The sequence below is a fragment of the Mustela nivalis genome (assembly GCF_964662115.1).
Source record: "Mustela nivalis genome assembly, chromosome: 10".
NCBI classification, from domain to species: Eukaryota; Metazoa; Chordata; class Mammalia; order Carnivora; family Mustelidae; genus Mustela; species Mustela nivalis.
The window spans coordinates 105,413,655-105,430,989 of NC_139029.1; the positions used below are offsets into that span (position 1 = coordinate 105,413,655).

The 17,335-nt window shown below is 53.8% G+C and overlaps 1 protein-coding gene across 1 annotated transcript; it reads left to right on the forward strand.

Moving 5' to 3' along the window:
* Positions 1 to 1,241: 1,241 nt before the first annotated feature.
* Positions 1,242 to 14,037, forward strand: EPS8L3 (EPS8 signaling adaptor L3). Its single transcript, XM_082685225.1, has 19 exons — positions 1,242 to 1,395; positions 3,718 to 3,781; positions 3,950 to 4,014; positions 5,379 to 5,537; positions 5,832 to 5,981; positions 6,087 to 6,142; positions 6,532 to 6,674; positions 6,761 to 6,876; positions 7,094 to 7,196; positions 7,287 to 7,348; positions 7,590 to 7,664; positions 8,025 to 8,173; positions 10,889 to 10,970; positions 11,237 to 11,271; positions 11,756 to 11,951; positions 12,166 to 12,294; positions 12,901 to 12,974; positions 13,472 to 13,604; positions 13,845 to 14,037. Exons 2-19 carry the CDS (start codon positions 3,751 to 3,753, stop codon positions 13,854 to 13,856), a joined length of 1,770 nt encoding a protein of 589 aa, XP_082541351.1. The 5' UTR covers positions 1,242 to 1,395; positions 3,718 to 3,750; the 3' UTR covers positions 13,857 to 14,037.
* The last annotated feature ends 3,298 nt before the right edge of the window (positions 14,038 to 17,335 follow it).

Sequence of the window (17,335 nt, forward strand, 5' to 3'; positions counted from 1 at the left end):
GCAGATGGCCTGGCCTCTCTGTCCCTCCTAAGTCCCTTCTTCCCTGGAGCGCTCCCCTCGGTCAGATGTCCTCAGTGCCTGACTCAAAGGCCTGGGGCCAGCTCCACCCAGGCCGCAAAGGGCTCCTTTCTGGGGAAGCCCATACTGTTCCCAAGGGCCCCCACCCCCACCCCACAGGGCACTGTGGAGAGCAAGAGCCCAGGGTGCCAGGTGGTGCTCCTTGTCTCTCTGCCCTAAGATTCACGTGTATCTCTGCGGTGGGCCTTTCCCCTTCCCCTGCCCACAGTCCTCTGTGCGAGAGTCTCCTGTCCTTGTACTGACATCAGGGGAGGAGTATGCGAAGGGCAGGCTCATCCTGAGCGGGGCAGAAGCATGGACTTAGCTGGGCACTGGGGCCTGCGCCGAGGGTGGAATGTGGCTACAGCCTTGATGAAGCTGGGGCTGGGACTGGAGGAGGCAAGGTGACAGGCTGTCCTATCCAGGAAGAAGCTGGAGGACCAACAGGCTGAGCCCCAGGGAGGCCTGGAGGGCCAGTTCCCATGAGGCCATGACTAGGGCTGGCCCAAGAGGTACCTGAGCCCTGGGCCCCTAATGCTGGGTTTCTGATGGACTCTTGCAGGTGGGGAAGGCCCTGGCCAGGATCTAACCCCTGGACTCCAGACCACCCAGAGCTGTGCTGGCTGGGCAGGGGGTGAGAAGTGAGTGGAAGAGCAAGGACGGTGAGGGGGCGCTCCTTGCTGGTGGGAGGAGACAGAATAAAGAACAGAATGAGGTAGCACTGCCGGGAGAAGTCTCAGCCCTCCTTATTATACCCCCTGGCGACCCCCACCCCCTCAGCTCTTCCAAGATCCCTGTCCCACTCACGGGCACCACTGAGCATGCGCAATCATGCATGTGGTACCCGCACCCCCACAGGCACAGGTGCCCCAAACCCCAGGGGCCCACCTCTAGCCACCTGTCCCCTGATCACAGAAGCCAGGCCTCCCTGGCCAAGGGGCCCTCTCCTTCTAGCCCTAGCTCTAGTGCCTAAGGCGGACTGGGGCCCTCAGCAGAGGAACCCAAAAGGCAGAGGGAAGAGAAGGCCACACCCAAACACTGGGGGAGAGCAGAGGGGGAGGCTGGGCCTAGGGGGACTCTGGCTAAGCTTGGCACTGCCATAGGTCCCCGCTTCCGCGTGGAGTGGGTGCTGGCCTACGAAGCCACCACACCCACCGGAGTCCAAAGAGCACAGGTGTGGCTGCCTCCTGGCCTCATCCCCATAAGGCCTGCTGGCTCAGCCAGGGCCAGCCGGTCACAGGGCCTCTGTCTGGGGCTGCTGGCAGAGCAGCCGCTGCGCTCCCACCACTGGCTCAAACGGCAGCCCCTTGCGGGGAGACAAACCTCACCCGGACACAGGTAAGGCCTGGCCTTCTGGAGGATGGGGGCGGGGTTTGCCGCTCAGCTGCAGGGGATCCTGGGTTGTGGGAACATGTCCGTGTCTTCCCCACTGAGGTCTCCAGCCCGTTCCCGAATGCTGCCAGGAAGAGCAAGCCCAAGAAAGGCTTGGGACTCGGGCTGGTTAGCTGGCTCGGAAGCAGGGCAGGAGAAATCCGGATTAGAAGCATCTCTGGGGGGCGCCTGGGTGGCTCAGTGGGTTGGGCCTCTGCCTTCGGCTCGGGTCATGGTCCCAGGGTCCTGGGATCGAGCCCCGCATCGGGCTCTCTGCTCAGCGGGAGGCCTGCTTCCTCCTCTCTCTCTCTGCCTGCCTCTCTGCCTACTGCCTACTTATGATCTCTCTCTCTGCCAAGTAAATGAATGGAATCTTTAAAAAAAAAAAAAAAAAAGAAGCATCTCTGGTCTTCTTCTCCCAGGGTCTGTGATGCAGACACACCTTCCCTGAGCCAAACCCTTAAGTTCAGGGGATACGTGGGGCAACTAGGTGGCCACAGCCCTCCTCCCCCAAGGGGAAAGCAGGCCAAAGTCAGCTGCCTCCCCTCTATTGTCGTCTGTGATTCTGAGCTTCAGACAGTTCCGGGAGACCTGCGCACACGGACCCACATACTAGCATGGGAGGAGGGGAGTAGGGCTGACCAAGGCAGAGCTAATTTTCTCTTCTTTCTCTTCCGGACCTAGAAGCAGGAAGTGTTGCACCCAGGGGTGTAGAGTGGGGAGGAGCAGGCTTCCATCAGCCCTGTCCCCTCCAAGGGGACTCGGTGCTCCCAAACAAGGAAAACAGAGCCAGCCACCTCCTCCACAATCCCTCAGTCGTTTCCTAGCAACTGATTTCCCCATCCCTGAGTCATCTTATCAGAACCTCTGTTATTTTCATAACAGTCCTAATAAACAGGTGTGGGCTGCTCTCTTATACTTTGCCCGGGATATTTCAGGGTTTCTGTACAACCCAGGCACACCATGGAGATGCATGGTGTCCACAGACTTGACACCCTATTCATGATACATACACACGTCATCCTAGTGACACTTACCCTTGACCCACATGCTCAGTTCACTCCCCCCCCACCCATGCATGCACACGCACTATACTTACCTCCATTGCTTTTCAACCTGTGTGTATTCTAGACAACCCCTCCCCTCCGCCCCATGTTGGGAAGGCACTGGGGAGACAGCCATGGCAAGACAAGTCTGTCCTCGGCAGGTCACAGCCCTGTGCTGTGACATATCTACAGAGTTATATCTACACAGAGACATATCTACACAGTTAAAGCCAGACTGGGCTAGGCTCATTCTCCAGGAAATACTCGCTGGTGACCTCAAGCCTGTTACCCTCTTTGAACCTCAGAGTCCCCATCGGGTAAATGGAACAATAACAGCACCCTCTGGGTGAGGTGGTTTTGAGGACTAAGAGAGTTGATGAGGGTGAAGTCCATAGAACAGTGCGTAGAGCCAAAGAAGTCCATACGATGGGAGTGAAAGTGAAATACGGTATTTATAAGGGGTGCAGCCCCAGGTTCACACACTAACCAGAGTGGCTGTCTTTGTGAGAAACATACAAGGTTGACCGTGGCATCGGGAGGGCACTCTGGGCAGGGGAGAGCGGTGGTCAAGGAGAGGCTTCACGAAAGAGGTGATCCTTCAGCTGGATTTCAAGGGCTGGGTAGGGAGGGGCTCTGGGCAGAGGGTTCAGAGTATGGAAAGGTGAGGAGACAGGAGTCTTGATTATCTAAGACATTCAGGGAGGTACAGATCATTGACAAATCCTACAGAGCCCCATGATTAAAGCGGGCAAACAGATAGACACACACAACACACCACTCCTAAGTTCGACCGCAGCTTAAGGGACAACATCGACCTCTTCTGGATTTGCAGAACCGAAACAGGCTTGGACAAGAGGCTTGTTTTGGCAAGAAAGGGTGCTGTACCTGCCACCCTTCCTCCAGAAGCTAGGTGCAGCCCCTGGACCTGGCATCTTTCACATTCAGGCCCAAGACAAGATATGTTCCCAGGTGCCTGTCCACACAGCCTTCTCGAGCCCAAGGGAATGAGCCTTAGTGACCAAAAAATGGGAGGTCAGGAGCCTGCCTTGAGCCTCCCCAGCCCAGCCGAGATGGGGCTCCTTGGAGGAACTCAAGGCTACAGATGGTTCCAGAAAGGCCCCTGGAGCCAGAAGTTTTGGAGGACCCAGGCCTGAGTGAGGGGCGAGCTGCAAGAGCGCGTCTCCTGCCTGGTTCTGCCCTCATGTTTTCCTCCCCAGCCCTGATGGTTGTCTCTGTGGTTCAGTGTAGATTCTGGGAGTCCTCTCACTGTGCCAGCATGTCCAGGCCCAGCAGCAGAGCCATTTACCGTAAGCGCCCCCTCTGGTCTGCTCTCTCTTTCCCTCCTGGAACCCCCACCCTCAGGGGTCTCCCCCCAACCCCATCCCACCCCCCACCCCCCGTCGCTGACCACCCCCCCACCCTACCCTACCCCTTGGGTTCCTCGCCCTCCATCCCCTTGCTTTGCTCCCCTGCAGTGCAGCGGAAGGACTACGTGCAGGCCATCTCCTCTGAGCCCACCTGTCTGCAGCACAGGGTGGAGGTGAGTAACCCTGGGCCAGTGTTCTTTGCCCAGGACCCAGCACGGCGGGAGGAGGATGGCCTGTGGGAGGACAGCAGTTCCTAGCGGTTCCTGCAAGGACTCCGGCAGATCCCTGTCTCAGCAGGAAGAGGTCTGGGCTAGAGCCCCCAGGGCAGGCATGCGCTACTTGGGGGCTGAAAGGAAGGCTCCCGCCCTGCTTGTGCAGGCAGACGGCATGGGCACTGTGAGATCTGGTGGCCTGACGGGCTGCAGACGCCACAGGGCAAGCGCAGGCTGGAAGGCTGTGGGGGGAACAAGCAGACACCTCATCAGGTTGACACACTGGGGGCAGACAGCAGATTTGGGTTCTCAGGGGGAGGGGAAGCAGGGAGGGACACAGGGGCAGTGGTCTGGAGGCTTGCAGGGCAGCAGGGGCGGGGCTCCCCACCCCTCAGCCAGGTGGAGTCCTGGGCCTCACAGGGAACTGGCTCCATGAGACCTGGCAGGTGGGAGCAAGAGGAGCTGTGTCCCAGATGTGCATGAGTTCGTGTAGACATCCCAGAACATGTAGGCAGCATGAACTCCCAGAGAGGCGCTGAGGGCTGGGCAGAGAGCAGGGCAGGGCATCAGGAGCAGGAGGCAATGGTGGCCCCCCAGCAAGGGCCTGGAGGAGAGGGCAAGTGTAGGACTGTGGCTTTTGAAGGTAGCATTTGGATGGGAGAAGGAAGGGGTCTCCTCAAGGAGGGAGAGTAACACGAACACCTGCCAGGATGATAGGATTCGCATGGGTCAAGGCTCTGAGTGAGACCGAGATGACCATGGCCTTCATCAGGCAAAACTCAGAGGGAGCTCTTGATCTTCCTGGGAGATGGGAAAGGGCTAGACTAGCAGAAGTGGGAAAAGCATTCTGGGCATGGGAAGAGTGTGAGCCAAGGCAGGGAGGCAGGAAATGCTCGGGCAGTGAGGGGAAGGACCAGGTTGGGATGGTGGATTCCCAAAGGGAGCAAAAAAAGCCAGAGACAGAATCTGAGGGTCCTATATCCCGCCCATAGGAGTTCAGACTTTTTTGGTTGGGTTATTAGAGCCCACATCTACCACCAAACAGCCCCCTCTGCTGGCCTGGGCTGGTAAGGGCCATGACATCCTTCAGGACCTCCTTCCTCCAGAGTCCTGAATGCTCTGGCTCAGCTCTTCTGACCCTGACACCCGGGGCCCTATCCTAGCCCAGCTGCGACTGATCTCCCATCGGCCCTTGAAGGCTTCTCTATGGGGATGGCCTGGGACCTCCCCGACAAGGAGGCCAGGAACACATCCTCTGCTGCCTTTCCCCCACCCTTGCCCACCACCACCTGCGTGCCCTCTCTCCAAACCTCCTTTCCCCTCAGCACCTGATGACATGTAAGCTGGGGACACATAAAGTCCAGGACCCCAGGGATGCCCTGAGGAAGCTGCAGGAGATGGATGCCCAGGGCCGGGTGTGGAGCCAAGACTTGCTCCTGCAGGTCAGAGATGGCTGGCTCCAGCTGCTGGACATTGAGACAAAGGTCAGCACCCCCCACCCCACCAGACTCTGCAGTGGGTCATAGCACACATGGGTTTTGGAGAAGCCAGCACGGGGCATGGACTCCACCCCTTCTGTGTCCCAAGCAGCAGCCACCTGTCCCCATATACAGTACACACCCAGGCCTAGGGAGGCTTGGGGGACAGAAGCATCAGGGTCAGGGAAGACGACACCCTGTCCCGGGCCACAGGGAGATCTGGGGCAGCCCAGGTTAGGAGTTCCCAGTAGCCACCCCAGTGCTCAGTGGCGTCACGGTCGAACTCTCTGTCTGGCCCAGGAGGAGCTGGACTCTTACCGCCTGGACAGCATCCAGGCCATGGACACGGCGCTCAACACTTGCTCCTACAACTCCATCCTGTCCATCACGGTGCAGGAGTCGGGCCTGCCAGCCACCAGCACTCTGCTCTTCCAGTGCCAGGAAGTGGGGGTGAGGGACGTGGGGCGAGGTTGGGGAGGAAGTGGGTACAGGGTCCCCCTGAAAACCTCCCACTGCTGACGCACATACAGCCTGCCTGATTGCCACTTCCTCCAGGCAGAGCAACTAAGGACTGGCCTGCAGAGGGCCCTGGAGGAGGAGCAACAGCAAAGGTAGGCGGTCTGTGCCCCCTCCCACCTGCAGGACCTCAGAGCCTGGGCCTGGGTAGTTCAGGCCCTGGCCCTAATTCTGGGAAATCCTAGGAGCCTGTGGCTCCACTGACCTGGGCTTGGAACTGGGGAGGGACCAGTCTGGGGCTAGGGTGCAGATGGGCACAGGGGAGGAGATGGGACTGGGCCCAAGGAACCCTGGAGATGTGCCAGAAGACTGACATGGGACCGAGAGGGCCCACAGAGCAGGCAGATGAGGCAGAGTGAATCCAGGTAGAGACCAGGGAGCAGAGCAAGTGGCTCTCCTGGAGAGGGTGGTGCTGCCCTTGATCCTAGGGCAGAGCCTCTGTCCCAAGAACCCCGTCTAAGCTGTGTTCCCATCCTGTGCTCAGCAGACCCCCATCTGGAGCCCATCGCCCCAGCCAAGACAGATGGAGGGGGCCTCCTCTGGAAAGATCATTCCCCAAGGAGCAGGCACCCCCACTGGAGAAGGGGTCCCCTCCAGAACAGCCCTACTGGATGACCGCAGGGTTCAGTAAGTGTGGGGCATGAGGGCAGGTGGAAAGAAGGTTTGGATCAAAGATCAAAAAGGTTCTGGGCCATGGTCCCCTTCCATTGCAGGCGCGCCACCATCCCCAAGGCCCCTGGCACGCAATTCCAGTGTCCGAGAACTAGGCACCTTCACTCTGCCTCCTCCGCTGCGGCCTCCATCACCCGAGAATCTGGAGAGGGATGAGGTAACTGGAGGTGATCTTGAGCTGGCTGAGGCTCTATGGGCCTGGGCCCGGGTTGGCCATGGCAGACCTGGGACTGAGGAGGAACAGGGAGGCTTGATCAGGCCCTTGGCTGGGCCTGAGACTCTGATTGGTGGTGAGAAAGGGTTGGGGGCAAGGTTGTGGGAGTCACAGGGTAGGCCCAACTGGCCACTCAAGGGCATGGTTGTTTTGGGTCCAGGAGATACTAAACCACGTCCTTAGGGACATCGAGCTGTTTACAGGAAAGCTGAACAATCATAAGAAGAAGAGACTGGGGAAGAAAAAGGGCAAGAATCAGTGGGGTGAGTGCTGAGGGCTGCAGGGGAGAGGAGGAAGGTGGGGGCATGGTCTTGGGATGATCTACAGCCCACCACCTTTGCCCTCCCCTGTAGTGATGACACAGGCCCAGTACACGGATTGCTTCCAGAAGATCAAGTACAGCTTCAACCTCCTAGTATGTGACTCTTTGCAAGTCCACAGCCCTCCCCTCATCCCACCCCAAAAACCACCTCCTCTCTGGTCTTGGAGACACCCCAATCCTTTCCCTCTCTAGCTTCTCCCCTGGGAACCTCCCTTCCTCCTCTTGGGACATTTGGAGAGTGCCAGGCTCCCTCCCAAACCCCTGAACAGTTACAGGGTCCTGGGCTCCTGGGGAAGGATGAAGGGTAGTAGCCCATAATGTGCTGTATCCCCAGGGGAAGCTGGCCACCTGGATGCAAGAGGGGAACGCCCCTGAATTCGTGCACATCCTCTTCCAACTTCTAGACTCTGTGAGTTTGGGGACCACAGGGTGACGAAGAAGGCCAGGCTAAGGTTAAGACAGAGCAGAGGCCAGGGCAGAAGGCAGGGGGCAGAGGGAGGTTGTGGGGCCTGCATCTTGCTCCCCACAATACGGCCTCCTCATTGACTCCAAGACACCACCCCTGCTGTGTACAGAACCCCTCAACAGGCAAGATGGGCTTGGGTTGGTGTGAGGACACCAGGGATCAAGGGAGACAGGAATGGAGCTGGAGGCCTGAGGCAGTATGGTGTTACAAGAGTGGGAAGCCCGCAGAATTGTGGGCCCCTTCCCCCTCCTCTCTGACCCTGGGAGAGCCTCAGCTTCCTGACACCCTCCATCCCTCCCCTAGATCCTGGCCCATTGCCCTGAGCCTGGCCTAGCAACCCAAGTGATCTCCCCGCTCCTCACCCCCAAAGCCATAGACCTGCTACAGTCCTGCCTCAGCCCGGCTGAGACTGACTTCTGGAAGAGGCTGGGTGTGGCCTGGACCACCAGCCGGTGAGTGAGAACAAGGCCTGGGCATGGGGGCATTGGGCCAGACATTGGAAATGGCAGGCTCTACGTTGTCACACGCCAGAAATAACGCAAAAGAAATTTGGGATGACTTCTACATGGAGTTCCCAACTTTTTATTAGACTAAGTACAAACAGTTAAAAAAAAAAAGCAAAAACGAAAAGTTGGCCACTCACCATCACCCACACCACTGAAGGAAGAAAGAACAACTCTTGCCAAGAAAGCAGAGTTGGCAGCCTGCTTGCTATTAAAATATTTTCTCATTTTGGTCAAGGACAAAGTGAAAACTTTGTCTCAATCCAGCCGGACTTGGAGGCTTGCTGATGGAAGAGCTGCCGATGTCACATCAACTAAGACTTAGCAACCAGCGGGCCAGGGTGGGGAAAGGAAAAAAGCTACACTACGCGGTGTGGCCGTGAGATGAGCCACAGCGCAGTCAGGCCTCTCTGACCAGGGCCTCGGGGAGCAGGCAGGAGGTGGAACCAGCCGGGGGTGCACCAAGCTGGGGCTTCGGTGAAACATTCCCCAGATAGTGAGGGGCCCCCGAACACAGGAGAGAGGTCCTGGCTGGACTGTGGGTTTGAGAACAGTGAGCACGGAAGTGACATCTGGAGCCCCTTGGGGGAAGGGCTCCAGAGGGAGCCCCAGGGACTCACTTAAACCATCAAGGCTCACCCCAGCCCGTGGGAGGCGAAGGAAGGGACACGTCCCCATGCAGGTGGCAAAGGAGGGAAAGGGTCAAGGAGGCCAAGAGAAACTCCAGAAAGTTAAAAGGAGAAACAAAAAAGGAGGAGCATGAAAAGCAGAAGAGAAGAGGGTTTTAGAAAGAAAGAGAGGAGTCAACCAGGAAGTCAGCCAGTTGTGCTAGTGAGTCTTCTGTCTCATGGGCAGCCCTTTCCTATGCAGCCTCGTTCGAAGAATTTTCACCCCATCTGTCTAAAGACATGAATTAAAACTCAGTGTAGTTTATTGATTTCACTGTGGGAGAACATACATCAGATAAGATTTACCATTTAAAGTATATAAATCAAGAGCCTTAGGTTATGTTCCCTGGGTTGTGTAGCTGTCAGGTACACAGCTGTTTCCAGAACTTTTTTCATCATGCCAAACAGAAACTCTGTACACGTGCCTCCCTCTCCCCAGTCCCCGGTAATTTCTGTTCTCTTCTCTGTCCCTGTTTATTATTCCAAATATAAAATGAAGTCAGATGTGTCCTAAAATATTTTCCAGTTTCTTCAAATAACCAAAAATCAATAAATGAATGAATGGAAAGACAATACAGAAAAGAGACTAACCCAAAAGATGTAAAAACCCTCAAACGAGTTGAGTTTTGGCAAATTATATTTAGGTGACTTGCATATAGGCAAACTGACCAGAAATTACAAATGGCATTAAATGCTGTGGTGATCTAGAAGCATGTAGACCCTACAAGGCCATTGTCTTTGGCAACTGGGAGATTATTGGGACTTTTGAAGAACAAGTTGTTGTAGTTGTTTTTTAAGATTTTATTTATTTGAGAGAAAACATGAGAAATAGAGCGAGAGAGCACAAGCAGGGGGAAAGGGCAGAAAGAGAGGGGGAAGCAGATTCTCTGCTGAGCAGGGAGCCTGATGTGGGACTCTGTGGGATTCGATCCCAGGACCCTGGAATCATGACCTGGGCCAAAGGTAGACACTTAACCAACGAAGCCTCCAGGTGCCCCAAGAATGAGTTTTGATAGAGTATAAGCAGAGCCAAAAATCAGATTGCAAAAATTAAGGAAAGACCTGGAGGTAAGAAAATGTAGGTAGAGTGTATAGACACATCCTCAGAAAAGAGAAGGTGCTAGAATGACTGCCTGAAAGGAATATTAGCAGGGTCAAGGGAAGACTTGAGAATGTTTTTAGGGTAAAGGAAGGGAACCAATGAAAAAGAATGGTGTATTCATGCCCGTTGGGTAGATACTAGTAGATACTAGCTGTCTCCAATATACTACCCACTGCACTCGGGACACTATAGAGGGGCTCCGGAGAGTGAGAAACACAGATATGGGAAGCATATGAGATACAGTGGGAGAGGAGCAGTAACCCTGGGGCGTTCCAGAAGGAATACTCCCCTCTGGCCTGGTGACGGAGGGAGGGAGTTTCCTCAAGGTGAGCAGGGTTTCCCCAGGGACAGGCCCTTGGAAGAGATTCCTCTTCCTGCAGTGGCAGTGCAGCGGGCCAGGAGGGGGAAGGAAGGCAGAGAAGCAAGGAGCAGTCGCCACCTTAGACTCAAGCATAGCAGGTCCTATAATTCGAGGTGGAGTTCCACCCACGAGTTAGCCAAAAGAAACAGAGCTGCTGCCAAGATATGAAAAACAGGTCTGAGAAGCCCTGCCCGAGACCCCGGGGTTAGGGGGGTGATCTTCCAGCTGCGACACTCCGTGGTTCCACCCCTTTGATCCAAACCCCCTGTCCTTGTGCTGAAGGACCCAGTCTGTTCTTACCAAGTTGATGTATCTGCACTTGACAGCCGGGGTGAGGCTGGGCTGCAGAGACCCACACAGTGGGAGGTGTGCGTGCTTCACCATGTGCCCCTTTATGGGTGTCTGGCCTTTTATCTGTGCTCACAGGCCATGTCCCCCCTTCCCTAGAAGATCCCAAGGCTGGGTCCTGCCGTCTCCTCCCTATCCACATCCAACAGCCTGGCAGAGTGAACTCAGCTCTGTTCTCTCCTCAGGGCCGACTGGACAGGTGTTGAGCCCCCGCCCTACCAACCCACATTCTCTGATGGTTGGCAGCTTCCAGAACCCTCCAGCCAGGTAAGGGGAGCTTCGCAAAGTGCCCTGCTCAAAGCCCTGTTCTCTTGCTCCTTTCTGCCCTCTCAGTCCAAACCACAGTCACATGACAATGACATGGAAGGTAGGTTCGCAGAGGGACCCGGACCTACGTGGTCGCCAGGCAGGGGAGGGGATATGAGGCAGGTGTGTGGGAGCAGGGCTGTGGTCTGATACCCCAGCTCCCGACCACCATGCTGGCTGACTCCCTGCTCCTGCGCGCTCTTTTTTTTTTTTTTTTTTCCCTACAGGCACCCTCAGGATACCAGAACTCTACCTCCCTCCGGTATGCCCTGGGCTTAGTAGGGACAGTATGATTCTGGGGAGGGAGGGGTGGGACTGACCCTGTGGATCCGTGGATTCTACAACTCAGAGACCCTCTGGGCTCACTTATAGCTGGTCACTTGCCCCCCTGTCCAACTTAGGTGAAAAGTAGTGTTTTACCTTCTCAGACTCCAATCCTTCTCATCATACAACCTGCACATGCCTCTGATTCCCCAAAGCTCAGGTATAAAGCACTCAGAGGAGAACTCAGACATAGAAAGGTCCAGTGCTAGCAGAGTCTTCAGAAATCAGTGACATTTCAGACCCCTCCAAGCTGTGGGAGACCCCACCCCAAGCCCCGTCTCATACTGACCTGCCATTAAACCCTGCAGCAGCTGAGAAGTCACCACTAGACTCCAGGCAGGAGACACCTGGGGCTGGGACAGGGACTCGGTCTCTAATGGTTCTGTTCTTCAGCCATCCTGACTGTGTGTGGTCGGGGGGAGGGGGGAAAGCCCTGAGTTAGGGAGCACCTCCCACTTCGCTCAAGAGGAGACACATCATGACCTTCAGCCTGGGGACCCCAACCATGCGCCCTCCGGCCCCAGACCTGTCAGGCCAGCCCTGAAAATGCAAGTCCTGTATGAGTTTGAAGCCAGGAACCCACAGGAACTGACTGTGGCCCAGGAAGAGGTGTTGGAGGTGAGGCATTGGCTTGAGCCTAGGAAAGGAGGTGGTGGTTGGTGGGATTCATAGGCAGCCTGGCGTTGGTGGTCTAGGTATGCGGCTGCTGGGATGGGTGGCCTAGATAGGAAGAAGAAGGGTAGGGGATGGCAAGAAGGAAGAAAGCCTTGTTGGGGTGGGGAGGGGCGGTGTGGACAGAGGCTCAGGTGACTGAGGTAGTGCCTCTCGGCAGGTCCTGGACCAGAGCAAGCGGTGGTGGCTGGTGAAGAATGAGAAGGGACAGACCGGCTACATTCCCAGCAACATCCTAGAGCCCCTACAGTCGGGGGCCTCCAGGAGCCAGAGCCAGTCACCTTCTCGGGTACCACCCAGCCTAGACTATCCAGAAACTATAAGTCGGGGGTGGAAGCAGGGAGGATTCAATGGCAAGTGGAGGAGATAGTCCTGGTTCAAGTTCATCGGTACTATCACAGGCTTACTACGTGCCAAGTTTATCATGGGGCCAGAGCAGAGAATAAGCCTTGTCCCCACCAAAGAAGCAAACCATGGAGTGAGATAAGTGATTTGACAGGAACCCAGAGCAGGGGCTCAGATGATGGGGGCTATGGGTAGAAATGAGATGAGGGCACATGGGTGGCACAGTCATTAAGCGTCTGCCTTCAGCTCAGGTCATGGTCTCAGCATCCTGGGTTAGAGCTCCCTGGGGCTCCCTGATCAGCGGGAAGCCTGCTTCTCCCTCTCCTGCTCCCCCTGCTTGTGTTCCCTCTCTCTAATAAATAAATAAATTAATTAAACTTATTTATTTATATATTTATTTATAAATAAATATTTATATATAATATATTATATATTATAATTCCACATATATTATAACTCCATAAAATATATAATTGATTAATTAATTAATTAAATCTTTTTTAAAAAATGAAATGAGATGGCCCTTGACCCCCAGCTCCCCTCATTCTAGGCTCCAATGCTTCGACTTAGCTCAACGCCTGAGGAGGTCAGAGCCTGGCTGCAGGCTGAGAACTTCTCCACCATGTAAGTGCCTAGCCACAGAGGGTGTGTCGGGAGAACCTCTTCAAAATACTCAAATTATAGCCAAGGAAAGCCAGAGACACAGAACATACGGGGTACAGAAAAGACCCGCAGTGTCCCCCACCTGCTGAGTTAGAGTAGAAGAATGGGAGTGTCCATGCCTGGCCTGAAGCACTAAATGAGAAGCCTCTGCCTTGGGGAATAGAGCAGGATCCCCAGGAGCTCGGGAAGAACTTCAGCTGCCAGCCACCCCTTCCCACCACAAAATTCTCTTCCAGGGTATTTCTCGATTCAAACCCTGGAGTCCTGAAATAGGTTTAAGCCGACATGTGAATTCTTTCTTCTTCACCTCCAGATACCCTATTCCCTGAATTCTCCTGCAACCCCAGCTTCCAAGCCCAAACAGCCTCTCATCCAATGCTCCAAAATAGACCAAGCCCCAAATACACAGGCCCAGGTCCTTCGCTCTGCAGCTGACTGCTCCCCGTTCTCATTCCCAGAACTGTGAAGAGCCTCAGGTTCCTCACAGGGAGCCAGCTGCTTCACCTGAGACCTGGGGAGCTGCGGATGCTGTGTCCACAGGAGGCCCCACGGGTCCTGGCACGGTTAGACGCCGTCAGAAGGATGCTGGGGGTGAGGACACCCGGGGGCCCTGACCCCCACAGGAAATGCGGGATCCTCCCTGGGTGGAAGGGACAATGCCAGATGGACAGTCCCGCAGGCCCAGCCCTGGGCCAGAATGGAGTGCGACAGGTCCCGGGCACAGGATACAGCCCCAGAGGCTTGACTTCATGCTCTAGGCTGATGGTTGCTATGAGCCCCGGGGAGCCCTCACTGGGCACCTGCCTCACCTTAATCCTTTTCTTTCTTCAGATGAGTCATTAGGTCCCAACCCAGATGCTTCTGAGACCAAGCAGGATGGCAGATCTGATACTTTTTGGAACCTTGAAAAATCCACTCTCGGGTCCCCAGTTTGCATCGAACCCCACACCCCAGCTCGCCCAGCACAAGCCCAGGGGTTGAAACCAGCGGAGCCCCTCCTCCCTGCATTGAGAGCCCTCCCCACTTATCACCTATTTATTGTATTTCTTTCCTAAGTTTGGAGCACTTGCGATAGATCTGGGAGGACTCCCTTCAGTCCCCCTCCTCCCCAATAAAAGCAGTTTCAAGCTTGGTATGTGCCTTCCTGCGGCTTCTTCTGGGCCTGAGGGGGGCCAAAGGCAGGGAGGCAGGAAGAGGTGGAACACTGGCCATGAAACAGCAGCCGCCCCACACCCACCCCTGGGCCAGGCTGTTGGCTGGTGAGCGGGGATTCACGTAGTATAGCTGGAGCCGAGAGAATTTGAGAACTATGGCCCAAGCTCTCCTTACTCTCTGAACAAACTCCATCTTTCTCCTCTGCACACTGCTCCCCATATGTCCCAAGGCACCCAGGACCTCTGAGGTACAACTCTTCACAGGAGGAAAGAGTGTTCAGAGTCACAGCTGTTGGTCGGGAGCACCTGGGTTCAGGACCCAGAGCAGCACTAACATGTCAGCCGCTCCCGGCTAGACATGGCAACGTCCTCTTTTAATACGACTGTGGTCCCCTCCCGTTGGGTGGGCCAACCCTGAGCTCCCCGCGCCCCCCAGCTTGTCTCTTTAGTGGCAGAGCATAGGGAACATTGGACTGCAAGTTGAAAGTCTACCAGTTGGCTGTTGGACCTGTAGTAAAGTCACTTCACACTCTGGGTCCCTATTTTTTCAAAGGTTACATGAAGAGTTTGGACCATTTGTGGCTTCTAATATTTAGTATAATACATAGCCTTTTTAAATCTCATAACTGTCATGGACTCTCCTCCCTACAGAACAGAGATTATACTTTCATTGATTTTGGCTACACAGAAGGCTTGATGTGCCTATAAGCAGTGGCCCTGGAGGGTTCTTAAGATGTTCCCCTAAATCTCTTTTTTGTCTGGGTCTTTTGGACTGCCTGTGCCATTCCCTCAAGTGCCTCGCCTCTGAAAATCTGAAAATCACATCTTAGCTAGTCACACTGAATAGGAAAGCCAAAACCTTCCTTCACAAAAGGGAAAAAAGGCAAGAGTCTTAGAATCTGACTGTCAAGGGCCAAAGTTAACCCAGAAATGTTGACTCCTTTGGGTGGAGAGAGGAGATATTAACCGATCACCCTTTTGGGTGTTCAGAGAGCTGAAGGAGTCCTAGACACAGGGAAAGACTTCAGGACCAGAAAACAAACCAAGGGCTCCCCAGATTTCCCAGCAAAGACCGACGAGGTGAGTGGCTGCCTGGACATCCAGGCTCAGTGGAACTGGCACTGGTTATGCTATTGGACCTGCGTTTGAATCCCAAGCCACCCATGGGAACTGAAGTTTAGAACCTTAAGCTCCCCAGGCATTGCTTGTCTTAATAAAATGGGCATAAAATCTATTTCACAAAACTGTTGTGAAGCTTGAATTGGAGCAAGTTAGCCAACGTATATGAAATACTTAGATTCTTGTCTGACATATCATAGGAGTTCAAAACATAATCACCTTTTGGGATGCCGAGGGGGCTCAGTCGGTTAAGCGCCCACCTTCCACTTTGGTCATGATCCTGGGGTCCTGGGATTGAGCCCCTGAGTCAAGCCGGACTCCCTGCTCAGTGGGGATCTGCTTCTCCCTCTCCCTCTGCTCCTCCCCCTGCTTGTGCTCTCTCTCTCAAATAAATAAAAGCCTTAAACAAACAAAACATGTTTGTCTTCTCCCTCAGGTTAATCTGGCACTTTGGAAGAGAAATCCAGGCATCTTAAGTCATCTGTCCCTATGCGTTTACACTTTTCTCCTTCTTCCCTTTAGTGAAGTGTAAAAGTCCCAACCTCCCTTTAGCAAGCTAGGGGGAAATGTGGTTTGCCATCCTCAGGCCTGGGGGCTGGGGGTTCAGTGTCCTGACGGCCATGCCGTGGAGGCCAGGCCAGGCTCCTTCTGAGGAGCAGCCTTCCCACCACTGTCGACAGTAGCCATTTCCTGGTGGTCAAGGGTCTCAGTCCCTCTGTCCGCAGCAAAATGAACAAACCTTTGCGAATTGCAAAAGGAAAAAAAGAAGAAAGAGAGTTTTATTCCAGCCCAAGTGAGGACAGCTGCCCGGGATCCACAATCTTCACAAAGAAGAGAGTGCTCCTGAGAAGGAACATTTACTACAGGGTTATATGTGGTTTTTTGTTACATCAGGAGCTACAAATCACCACGATGAAGGACATTTCAGAAAAATCACAAACTTTATTTTATGTGCAAGGCTGCAGGCTTCAGAAGTATGGGAACAGAACTTAGGGAGATTGTTACTCTTATCTTTAGTCTGAAATGTTTCTTTTAGGTTATTTGCGAACAGATGTACAATGTGTGCTCGGGACCGCAGTAGAGCCCTGCTTTGAAGTTTGATGAAGTCATTCTGATCTTGGTAAATAACAGTGGTGCTCCCCTGGGAGCCAAGGGGCAGGGCCCACAAACACTGAAAGTTGAAAATTTCCTTTATCATTTCCCCCTTTGGATCACTAATCATTCCTCAGAAAGCACTGAAGATCGACCTTATTTTATATCTCTTGGCTCCAGGATGACAGGCTTGTCTGTCCTGAGTATGTCAAGTCCCTCGTTGCTAGGTGTTGGGGGGGGGAATAAATACACACACACACAATATACTTATGCATACATAATATATGCATATGTATATGATATATATTGTATATATTGTATATAAAAATATATATCTCTTATATATTATCTAGAGCTCTTTGTTGAGGAAAATTTATTGTAATATAAATGGTGGGAAGCTTAAAAGTGATATGTATTCTCTATTAAGACCAAATGGCGAGCAAACATAGCACACGTACTTGACTTAGATTGTCTAGTTTTGATGTAACATTTATAACAAAGACATATGGACTGTAAAAGAATTCCAAGAAGCAGAATTTGAAGAAACCAATATGATGTTAAAACAGACTTAGAAGAAAAAAATCCAAAAAATCCTTTACATACATTTTGATAAAAGAGTAGGGAAATTTATGATTATTTATGGGAAAGATGAAGCATGTGCATGGGGCAAACATAACATATATTCCCATGTTTCTTCGGGGCAGAGATTTAACATCAGAAGAAGGCAAAATAGTCCCTCACATCAGGAGGTTTTCTTAGGATAAAGAGAAAGGGCTTTGGGCCAGCGCCAAGAGCTGGTATGACCTAGGTGGGGTCTTAGGCTCGTTGTCTCTGATGAGGAATGCAGAGCCTTGGGCACCTGGGTGGCTCAGTTGGTTAAGCCACTGCTCAGGTCGTGATCCCAGAGTCCCGGATCTCCCAGCTCCGTGGGGAGTCTGCTTCTCCCTCTGACCTTCT